Source organism: Sciurus vulgaris (assembly GCF_902686455.1).
Source record: "Sciurus vulgaris genome assembly, chromosome: 8".
Taxonomy (NCBI): domain Eukaryota; kingdom Metazoa; phylum Chordata; class Mammalia; order Rodentia; family Sciuridae; genus Sciurus; species Sciurus vulgaris.
In genome coordinates this window covers 9,645,399-9,657,607 of record NC_136468.1, presented here as the reverse complement: position 1 = coordinate 9,657,607, position 12,209 = coordinate 9,645,399, and the positions used below count along the sequence as shown (strand labels likewise).

At 35.9% G+C, this 12,209-nt stretch overlaps 1 protein-coding gene across 2 annotated transcripts in view; it reads left to right on the top strand.

The window, feature by feature from the left end:
* The window catches only part of CNTNAP2 (contactin associated protein 2), a 2,020,421-nt gene that overhangs the window by 624,866 nt on the left and 1,383,346 nt on the right, over positions 1–12,209 (top strand). For both annotated transcript variants that reach the window (XM_079149276.1, XM_079149277.1), the window contains exon 3: positions 9,356–9,549. In XM_079149276.1, the coding sequence (XP_079005402.1) occupies positions 9,356–9,549 (194 nt within the window). The remainder of the gene's footprint in view (positions 1–9,355; positions 9,550–12,209) is intronic.

Genomic DNA, 12,209 nt, shown 5'->3' with positions numbered 1-12,209 from the left:
ACAGTCAGAAAGCAGAGAGAGCTCTCCCTCACCAGGGGCAAAATATAAATCCCATAGCTATGTTCAAGTGACCCACCTCCTCAAGCCACAACCTTCCTGCCTTCAGGTACCACAGGTACCAAATGGATTAATGCACCCAGTAGGTTGAAGTTCTCATAACCTAGTCATTTCAACTCTAAATTTTCTTTTTCTTTTTTGGTAGTGGGGATTGAACCCAGGGCACCTAACCATTGTGTCATATCCCTAGTCTTTTTTCTTATTTTTTCTTTAGAGAAATGGTCTCACCAAGTCACTCGGGGCCTCACTAATTTTATGAAACTGGTCTCAAATGTGGATCCTCCTGCCTCAACCTCCCAAATTACTGGGATTACATGCATGTGCCACCCCACCAGGGCTCATATCTAAACTTTCTTGGATTTTCTCTCACATGAGTTTTTGGGGAACACTTCAGATCTAAACCATAACACACTGCTTATATTTTGATCTGCATATTTTAAATGTGAGTTTTAACTATTGTGTAGAGCAGAGGCACATTTCCTTTCTTCTTGTGTGGATATGCTGTTGACCCTAAATGTATTATTAGAAATAATCAACTTTTGACATACATCAAGTACTGATATGAATATTCATATACGTAGTCTGCTTCAGAAATTTGTATTTTGCTTATTTGGTCTATTTCCCATCCTTCCACTAATGGCTCTTCTGCCTTCACTAATGATAGCTTCATAATACATTTTAAAATCAACAAAATATTGGTAGTAAGTCAGTTTTCCATCACTCCAACAAAATACCTAAGGAAATCAAGTTAGAGAAGGAAAGACTATGGCTTCTTGGTTTCAAGGTTTCAGTCGATGGTCACTTGAATCCATTGATTCTGGGTCTGTGGCAAAGAATTATCATGGCAAAGAGGGTGCGGTAAATCAAAGCAACTCACCCTTAGTGGCCAAGAAGCAGAGAGAAAGAGAAAAGGAGACAAGGTATGCACGTCTGTGACCAGTGACCCCCCACCTCCTAAAGTTTCTAGCACCTCCCCAAAGCACCATGGTGAGGGACCAACCAACCACTTGGATGAATCTCTGGGACAATTCACTGAGGACCAGGGGAGAGAGTGATGGATGCGAAGACAATACAATGTATGAAAAAGTTTTGAATCTTCTACGGCAAGCATAGAAATATAGTTAGATGCCATAATTTCAAGATCATACTATCTATAGAGTAAATTAAAGTTACATAATTATTTCTAAGTATTATATATCTTTAAGCATAAAATCGGTAATGTGTATCTTAGTTTATTATTTATATTAAGATAAACTGTTCTGGGATATGCTCAGATTTCCAGACAGTCAAAAACATTTTACATCATAATTCAGTTAATTATCCTATTAGATCTCTTTACCAGCTTTATATAATTGACAAATTTCATAAGCATGTCTTCATGCCTTAAATAATAAAAATATTAAAACTGACAGTATACAGGGTGAAAGCCTGTGGCACATCATTAGGGAGCTCTCTTCAGGTTGACATGGCCATTAATCAACATATTTGGGGCATGATTGTTAGCTGTTTTTGAATCTACCTAAAGCTGTTATCTCCCACCCCACATTTTGCCGTTTTATACTCATCAGAGATTTTGCCAAATGCTCTGCTATAATTAAAGTTGGAGATGCATCTTTGGAATGTATTCTGTTCTATTAAATAACTGGATTTTAAAGGAGAATCTTTGTAACCCACCATCACCATTTCTCTTATTGTAAGTATTCACAATGCACACCCAAGAACTTCAAGAAGAGCTTTTCTGTATTTTTTAGATTTACCAATTTTCTTTTTAACATCGATGGATTTCTTCTTGTGCTGTGGCTTTTGTTGTTGTTTTGCCTGTCTCTGCATTTCTGGCAGCAGCTTTGATAAATATTCAAAGGAGCTAAGATTACCTTTATGAATAATGTTAGTCCTTTGGGATATAATGTGAATTTGAATGTTTCCAAAAAGTTAACACAGCTACATCTCTTACTAGGTCCTAACTTGTCTCAGGAGGTGATTCCTCGAACTCAGTTATTACTTCTGCTGCTCCCACAATGATTTGAGAACTGTTATCCTTGATGAAGGACAAAATGGGAGAAATAGCTCTGTCTCCCTGCCATTTAATAACATCTGATGATAGGACATCTTTCTTCTCTGTTGCTTCAAATATAGCTATCATGCTTTTTGGTTTTAGTGTGATTTTATATAAGCATCAATTTGTCCATGTTTCAGGAGTGACCGTGGTGCCTCTTAATTCTTGCTCAGGACAGATGTTAATTAATGGGTATGGCTCCCTTCTATGGTTACTCTGATCAAAAAGTGTCTACACTTGGCTGAGGCTATTTATCCAGCTTCTCATAGATTCTTGCAGGTGTTTATGTCCTGCTGTAAATAAAATCTGAGCTCATTAGCAAGTCCCTCTAGCACTTCCCAAGGTGCCTATTATTTTTCTTTATCAGTGAGATAATTCTCAACTATAATGCTTGCACTTTATGTTTTTTTAAATGTCACACTTCATCAATCGTATTCTTCCAGAACAGTCTTCATTTACACATCTCGACACACCATCATAACATGCTCTCGTTACTTGTTCTTTTCAGCATTCAAAAGGACTTTTCAATTCATGGCGTGGTGGCTCTTTTGTGTTTCAATTTTGAAAAAAAGGCCTATCATCATTTATTTAAAAGATTATATTCCACATACACATTAAAATGGGTGGATTCACCTCTGATGAGTTTTTCCCTATTAATTCCTGAATTTTTTTATTCCTAAGATCACTTTTTGGTTCATTTTACTGTTTGTCTATAAATGCTTTATTTCTTTCTGTTGTGTTTCATAACTGTCACTGTTTTAATAGATAGTATGGCTTATTTTATAGATTTTGGGGAAGTTAAAATGCATTTCCCAATGGTCCTCATTGCTATTACGCATGAAGTTGATTTGTATTGAACTCTTGACTTTTGTGGCATTTGTCTCCTTTTTCGTGATTTGGAATTTGAGTTCGCATCTCTCTCCCCGGCTCTCTCCCTCTCCCACCCACCCACACACCCTTTCACGGTCACTGTCCCTTTCCTTCTCTTTCTTCCCCTCCTCGTCCCCCTTTCTACTCTACTGTTCTCTATTCAGTGGCCCAGGAAACCCAGTCTAAAGCCATATCTTGCATTGCTGACCCTGTACCTAGACCTCCCAGTCACCGGGGACTTGCAGGTCTAGGGACGAGCCAGTGGGTGCATTTTCCAAGTACACCTAGGCCTATTTTCTCACCTCTTTGTACAGTCTTAGAGAAGTCACATATCCAAGTGAGTGAACAGTTAATTTTTTCCACTCTCATTTCAAAACCAAGTTAGTCCTTAGCCACCTTGGTCTCCAGCCCTCACACAGGCCTCCTGTCTCACACACACGTGGGTAACGCGGTCACCAACATTCCCCAATTGCCTCTGATGTTCTCCGATCTCAACTCTGGCAGATCTCAGCTGCAGACCTTCTCTGTTTTGCATTTTGGTGGCATTCGGTGCACATGGAGATGCTTATCTTGTTTCTGATACTGGCTATGTCCTTTCAATTTTCTCTTTATCTGTCTTATCTAAAAATATTGTGTATTTGGAGCAGAAGGAGACCTCAGAACCTGAACTCATAACGCTATCTTGCCTGGAGTCTTCTTTTCAATTTATTGTTTTCATCTGATACATATTTCTCAGTCAGTTATTAAAGGTCACTCCATCCTTAATTGAAAATTTTTTCACTGTTTTCTTCTAAATTAGAATCTAGCCTCACAATCTCTGGTGGCCTTGCAACCATCAACTTGTGTGACATGTTTATTCAGGAGCCATTTATCACTAGGAGAGAAGTTCTACTTCCTCTCTTGAACCACCCACTGAGTTCTTTGCTCTCAGAGGAACTGAGTTACAGAGAACAAAGAAAAAGTAACCATCCTGCGAGTTCACCACTGATTGACTCCATCCAAAGAACTAACATCCTTTTGTCTGAGTTCCTTGTTGTATTTCCCGTTTCAAGGAACCACAGTAGGATGAACACCTAGAATACAAACTGGGTGTATCTTTTATACACACACACACACACACACACACACAAGAACTGAGGTCTGTGAGGGAGAAAAATAGTGGAGGAGAACAATAGGAGAGGGGAGGGAGACAGCTAGGGAGTCATTCTTATTGCTTAGGAAATAGTTTTGCAATAAGTACTCATCTTTCAAGTCATTCCAACAACTTACCCATTATTTGCTAGATTTTTTATTATTATTATTGCTAGATAAGAGTTCTTAAGTCTTCTTAGAACCTGAGGGCTTATGACTACTCACTGTGAACGTCTCTACCTCCTCTCCTTTTTCTTCAGTATCCACTCAGTTTCTTTGAGTATCCAGCATGCACTGGGGATACTTCGACATAGGAAAATCAAGTGCTCTTAAACACCCTACTCTATACTGGTGGATGCTTCTACCCTCTTACATACCATTTTCCAGACTTTTTTCTTTGGTGATATAATAGGTATCATTCTTAATCCTTGGATCAATAGAGGTCACACATTTCACAAGCCAAATGAACAAAGTAATCAACTTCCCCAAATTACATGCTTGACAGATCAAAGAGAAAGAGGAAACTTTCCATCGATCTTTCCTCCATGTTCCTCTTGCAAACCTGACATTTGCCCTCCCCTTGAAGTTAATCACTATTCTTTCCACATAAACTTCTACTAAAAATAAACTTTTATTTGTACTCCCCTTCCTTTAGATTTTTGCTTCCTCTAAAGTCGATAGTAAATTCATTGGTGCTAAAAGTAATGAGATAAATGGGACTAAGTATCTGTATGTTAATTGCCTACTTACTGAAAACTCATAATGCAGCAAAATATGGGTAATATAAGAAAATTTATTTTGGAGTGTTCATTAGCATGATGCTTAGAAGAAGAATTCAAAGTTTGCCACAACCATTTGGAGACATTTCCACCTTTTTCTGATTGTATTAATTGTTTGGTGACTTCATTGACCAAATCATCCTATTTCTTTTGGTAATGTGTACACAGAAATTTACCTGCAATGGAAAATGAATTTTTCAAGCTTTGACACTACATATCAAACAAGTAAGAACACATATTTGTCATTTCATGATGGCTGAGTATATTGCTATCCCAAAAATTGAACTGAGATTCCTCCAAAATTTTATAGAATTCTAGAAAATAGGCATGTGGATAACACACAGCGAAAAGAAATACCAGCTACAACAGGATGAAAGCTCAGCATGTAGATAACACACGAATCTCAAAGCAGGGACAAGTAACTCTTGTTGGTGAGTAGGCTATATACAAAGTGGCTTCCTGGTGGTTTTGTCAACTGGATTCCCCAGGACACAGATTTTGAGATGGAGATAGCATGTATAAAGTTAGGGAGCGCTTTGCGGATAAATACTTAAGGAAGAGAATGACTCAGAGAATAGAGGAAGAAGTTAGGTACTATGCAGTCTCAATAAAGATGTCAACCCATCCCCACAGAAAGCTCTGAGACTCAGAAGGCACTGCAGAATCACCCTAAGTGCTGGTCCTTGATGGCCCCAGGCCAGCCAGTCACGGTCTTTGTGATTCCAAGAAGTGCTTTAAACTTGGGTACAGTTCTCTTTCCTTCTCCTGGAAATCCCTAGGTAATATTTCAAGGGACCACACTGATAGCTCACTAATTATTTACCAGGCTGAGTGGAGGGAGAATGTGTGGATGGGTAGAGAGTCTATTCCAGGAGTGTCTCCTGTATATGATTTGCAGGTAGCTTATTTCTAGAGGTAATGAAGATCAATGAAAAAGTAATGAGCAGGAATGAAAAAGGGTAAGATGAGCATTTTAGAAAGATCATTCCAGTAGAACTGTGCCTTGAAGATATGAGACTAGTTGAGAAAATAGTTATCATATAGTTTACACACACATTCTACAGATAACACATATGCCATATATGCACATACTATATACATAAATCTTTTCTGAAAGTTTTGAAATATTATTTAGATATAGTGAAAAGCACATATTTTACATTTTCTCTCTCTCTTTTTTTTTTTTGTTTGAAAGGTTGGTCTTGAGCAGGGGTTGACAATTTATAGCCCTCTGTCCAGCCACCAGCATGAGTTTTTATTAACGATTTTTGTTGAAATGCAGCCAAATTATTGTTATGCATTTTCTATGACTGTATCACATTACACAGATTTGGTAGTTCTAACAGAAATGGCATAGCCTTCGAGCCCAAAATGTTCAGTTTTTGAACCTTTTACATAAAAAGATGGCTGGTCCTTGATCTAGAGTTACAAATAATGTCACTTCATGTGAGATGTGAGAAAATAGATACCATGAATTCTGAGTTCTACCTCTTATCCTTTGTGCTACTGAAGTCCACAGTTCACTATTCCTTCCGTAATAAACCCTCTAATTCCATGTTACTATTTTGCTTTAATCCCTCAATAATCTCTTAAAGAAATTAAAAATCCTGAAAAGTATTTTATATTTACTGACCTTTTAACCATTCATTTCTTCTGTTTTATATTTACTGACATTCAGCATTCATTTCTTCATATAAATATGAGCTTCAGTACAGTAAAATTTCTCTGAAGCTGGAAATTTGACTTCCTTAAAATCCACAAACACAGGTGATTAATTTCCTCAGCTTTTGTCTTAAATAGTGTTTTATTATTTTTATTTTAAAAGGATATTATTTTCTGGATTTAGAAATTTACTGAAAGCTTTCTTTTGTGTTTTTTTTTTTCCTTTTCATCATGTCGGATATGTGGTTTCATTGTTTTCTGGCTTGCATTGTTTTTGCTGAGAAGTTTTTGCCCTTTGATGATTTTAGTTTTCTCTCTGACTTTGTACTTTCAGCAAATGGTTATGAAATTAATTGGTGACTTTTCTTTATGTGTTTATCCTGCTTAGAATTCAATGAACTTCTCAGATATTTGAATTTATATCTTTCAGCAATTGTGTCTTCAAATATATAAATTATATGTACAAGCAAATATCTAAAAATGTAAAAAAATCTATACATATGTGTATACATTATATATAGATAAAGGAAATATACATTATATATATAAAGGAAATATATATATCCATATATATTTTTTTTTTCTTTTCCCCCCCTTTGGTGGTACTGGAGATTGAATTCAGGGGCATTAACCACTGAGCCACATCCTCAGCTCTTTTTTTTTTTTTATTTTGAAACAGGATCTCATTAAGTTGCTCAGGGTCTCACTAAGTTGCTGAGGATGGCTTTGAACTTTTGATTCTCCTGCCAGCCTACCAAGTCTCTGGGATTACAGCTGTGCACTACCACATGTGGATATATATATATATTTTTTTTTTCAACAGTGGAACCAATCTATAAACTTGAAAACTTGAAGTCTTAATCTGCTAATTTCATCATTTCTGTTATTTTGGAGTCCATTTCTTTACTTGTTTTTTCTCTGGTTTTGACTCATTTTTCTACTTTTGCATAGGTCTAGCATTTGTGTGTGTGTATTTGTGTTTGTGTGTGTGTGTGTGCATGTGTGCATGTTCTAATTTTACACTGGACATTATGGATGCAATGTTGTGTAGTTTCTAACCTTTCATGACCTTGCTTGACAGAGTGTTGAATTTGTTTATACAAGAAGTAAACTTTTTTTGTGAATCAGATTGACTTTTATCAGTAACCTTTGTTTGGTGTGCACCCAGAGTAGCCCTTATTTTAAGATGATGTTAATCCTACTTCCAATGCATGACCTTTCAGAAATGTGTACTAAATGACTGGATGTTTGCTAAGGCCTCTCCACCTATCTAGTCTGATATCAAATTCTTCTAGCCCTGTGCAACCTTTCGTGGTTGTTCATTTCACAACTCCCATGAGCCAGTCCAGTGGTATCTTAGCCTGAAAATATACAGCAAAATATTGATTCAGAGACTTGACTCCACGGGCTTCCATGATCCCCATAACAGCTACCCACTCTCTAGGACTGTGTCCTGCAATTCCAGCTTCCTCTTTGGCATTGAATTCTGGATGTCTCCATCTTCATGACACTGCTGTACTCTGGGATCCTCTTCCCTATACCATGATCTGTAAAGTGCATTATGCCAAATGCTGGGGGCCTGTTGGGTTTACCTAATTAATCTCCACTCATGAATTAGGGTCCTGCCCTGCCAGTGGTCTAGTCCCTAAGAACATTTCTTTAAAAAATGTTTCTTTAAAAAACATTTCTTTAAAATATATATTTTTTTTCAGTTTTGTACTTGTTTAGAGAGCTATCCTATCATAGCTGAAAAAATAAGCCATATAAACATTATTAAATTAATGATGTATCCATAATGATTTATAAAATGATTTTTATAAGAGTCCTCATGGAATAAATTATTTCATCATCCTTTAATTTCCTTATTTACACAGTGATATGTATTATGTTGATATATTGTATACTGGAAAATCTGTTGAATATTTTTCTATCATTTCCTCCCATTAGTAGCTGAACTCAACTTCAAAGTTGTAGTGCCTTTTAGTACTAAGCATTTTGTCATTTTTTCTGTCACTTTTTTTGTGTGCAGTTATAGTTAGTATGGTTAATATTATTAACCACAGTATTAAGAATATTACTAAAAATTGAGTCTTTTTTGTTCTAAGTTAGTCATTGTATAATAAATACCCTTATATTCTTCTATTGCCAATCAATTATCCTATTTTACCAAAGGATATTTAACTTCATTCACTATCTCAAATGATTTTCTAGAAATATGGTTAAAAAGAGTCATTGGACTCTCTCTCTTAAGTGACATATATTACCTGTTTTCCTATGTACTTTCCTCTCACATGATCAGAGGTTCAATATAAGATTAGTCCTCATTTTAAGAACTATAGTACTTACATTCTTTGAACTCTGAACTTCTTAAGGCAAAATGTATTTGAGAGTTGTGTATAATTGGTTTTTGTTTCATTTATAATTTACCAAAATTTAAAACCTTTACATGAAAGAAAAGGAATTAGTTACATTTTTTTTAGCAGAAGCGTTCATGGTAAATTGATCAACCCTCAGCCAATTAGACTTTGACATGTACTAATAAGATCTAATTGAGGAATTATGAAGACATTTGCTCAGGAGAAAATGAGCACATAATTACACCATAAAGAGGTTAAAGAATCAATGTTACCCAGCTGGAAGACTATTAGTTGAAGTCCCAGTGGCATCTATAAAGGACACTTCATAATATATCTGAGAAATATAGCACTGACAAGGCCAATTAAGATATGTAGAATAATCTGTTCCAATTGTACAAGTTCATCCTTAAATATTCATCTTTCCCTCTTGCCTCTGCCCTCAGGTGCTGGAGGATGGTCTCCATCCGACAGTGACCACTACCAGTGGCTTCAGGTTGACTTTGGCAACCGGAAGCAGATCAGCGCCATTGCAACCCAAGGGAGATACAGCAGTTCAGACTGGGTGACCCAGTACCGAATGCTCTACAGTGACACTGGGAGAAACTGGAAGCCCTACCATCAGGACGGGAATATCTGGGTAAGTCATTGTCAGAAATGTGACAGGAGAGACAGAATAGAGCTGCAACTACTTGAAAATGGTAGAGGACTCACAGGTGAGATACTACAGGCCCTCCATCTCTGAGCTGTATGTATCTGTGAATATTTATCCATTACAACCATTGAGAAGCCAATTATTAAATATTTATTCATTGTTTATCTATTCTTTCCTGTGCGTTGAAGAATTTCCTGAGGCTGAGATCCATTTCGATGCTTGGCAATTGGTCTCCATGTGTCACGATGTATCTTCATCTATGTTATTTATTTAGATTACCTGAAGATGTTTAAAAGTATATGGATGACAGTCATACCCAAACCAATAAGATCAGAATCACATCATTAAAAAATATGATTAATGATACTGCTAACTTTTCGAGACAGAGATCTTCAATTAGAATAAAATATTAAAATTATGAGGAAAGTAACTTAGAGAAATAGAAGAACTAAGCAATTTACACACACTATATAAGTACTTTACCCCCTTATTACAGATCTTTATTTGTTCCTTAACTGTGAGAGAGAACAAGATTTTATCCATGTATCTGAAAAAATTTGAATTAAATTGAAAAGTTGTATGTATTGAATCAAATATTTACATTTGAATACATTATTCAATACTAACTTTTAAGGAATGTTCTGGTTTAACTACTTCAAAAAAAAAAAAACAGTTACAACCAAAAAGTCATTAATATTAAACAAAGAGAAGGACAAAGAGAGGCAAAGGAAATAATTCACTTTTTACATGCACACTCCACAGTATTAGGCAGTGTACTGGGTACTTTCAACGTGATCAAGGCCCATTCTTAGGGAATTTATACTTTAAAAGAATAAATGTGAAATTCCAGAGTTTAGAATTCCTAGCGTGGTGATCGCTTCCACAGCAGTGTCTAATGACAGTAACTATGGTGTGAAATAAAGATATAATCCTGGGAAATAGCAGGTGTGCCTGCCCAAATAGTACTCCCTTGGAGCTGGAATTGTGTAGCAGGAGCATTTGTGTATTGTAATGTGTGACTTATAGGAAGCAAGAAGTAGAAAATGCTTCTGTGAAAAGTCATCTAACACTTAGGATAAGTCAATGCTTCAGGCATAATTTACAGCAATGTGATTGTTCACCCTGGATAGACAAAGGAACCATGTAAAAAAACTTCAAAACAGATGGTTACTTACGGCCCAAACTCAGATGTGGATTTAATTGGCCTAAAATGCAACAAGGGGAAAGGGGTTTCGGGATGTTAAAGCTCTCCAGGTTATTTTTTAACACTTTGCCAACTTCGAGAACCATATTTTAGATTGGCTGCAGTCTGCAGTCTGTAGTGTGTGGGTGAAAACAACTTATAGTGGAAACGGTGGAATAGAAAATTAGCATTGACCTTGGTTAAAACCAAGCAAGGAGAGTGAAAGAGTCAGACAGAGACTGACCAAGTGACCAGCCAAGCAAACAACAGATCAACTAACTGAGTGTTCATAGTCAGGGCTAAGATCACACTCTGTCCAGTTAAGTACTCATAATTTTCTGTCTGTTCTTTCAAACCTAAGATCAGATTAGCATGTTGATAAAATTATGTGAAGAGCTGAAAAATCAGACTCCAAACTATCTTTCACATCTCTGGTTTTGTAAAGTTCTCACCTGAACATTTAGAGAGTATTCAAATCCTCTGCCCCCGGAATATGTTAAATTGTACTAAAGATGGCAACCAAAATGTAGCCATAGGGCATCTGTTCAGGGGCTTAATAGTTAGGGTAGTCACAGTATAAGGGAATGAGTAGACAAATTAAAAGGGTACAAAAAAGTAAAATTGTCCAGGATGACTTGGACTCTTCGGGTGATGTATAAAATACCCAAGCCATCCTGCAGTGAAAATGTCACAAGTTGCAAATGTGAATTGGCTCTACAGGGCTTGCAGACATTTGTGAAGGTGATACAGGGTGCATTTCTACTGACTTCTACCTTTCTGGTTTCATTCTGTTTCCTTCTTTGACATCACATATTTTTCATTAAAATTAGCATGCTATGTGATGAGTGAGGTAGTTACAAAATAAAATTAAAGATGAAATGTAGATATTGTGGACCACACTGAAATGTCAATAAGCCTGCCACAGGATGACTGTATTCTTGATTCTATTTTTTAAATAAAATATGACAGAAATACTTTAATCCTTACTAATATGAAAAATAGTTCGTTGCTTTGATGTATTCTAACAGAGATCAAGTTCATTGACTTTTAAAAATTCGTGAGTACTTTGGAGCTTATGTCTTAACAAGCATTAAGTGATTAGAATTTAGCTTTTGTAATATCAACAAAAATACTTTTAGGTTTAAGTTTATTAAAAATGTTGATTAAATACTAGATTCTCTTTTAATCTGCTACTTCTTAACCTCATGTAAATTGAATTTAAAAGAAAAATTCTAACAGATTAGATTGGATGGCTTTTTGATGGACAGTATCTTCTAAGATATAATGTTTCAGAGTCAAGGGATTACAAAGTTGATGTAGTTTCAAGATTGCCATTCCTAAAATCATTTGATTACCTCAAAAGAATGTAAGGTAATATAAATTCAATCTCTTCAATATTTAACAAATGTCAATGGCTATTCTTTATATAGTTGTTGGGAAAATAATATTTAATAATATTTTT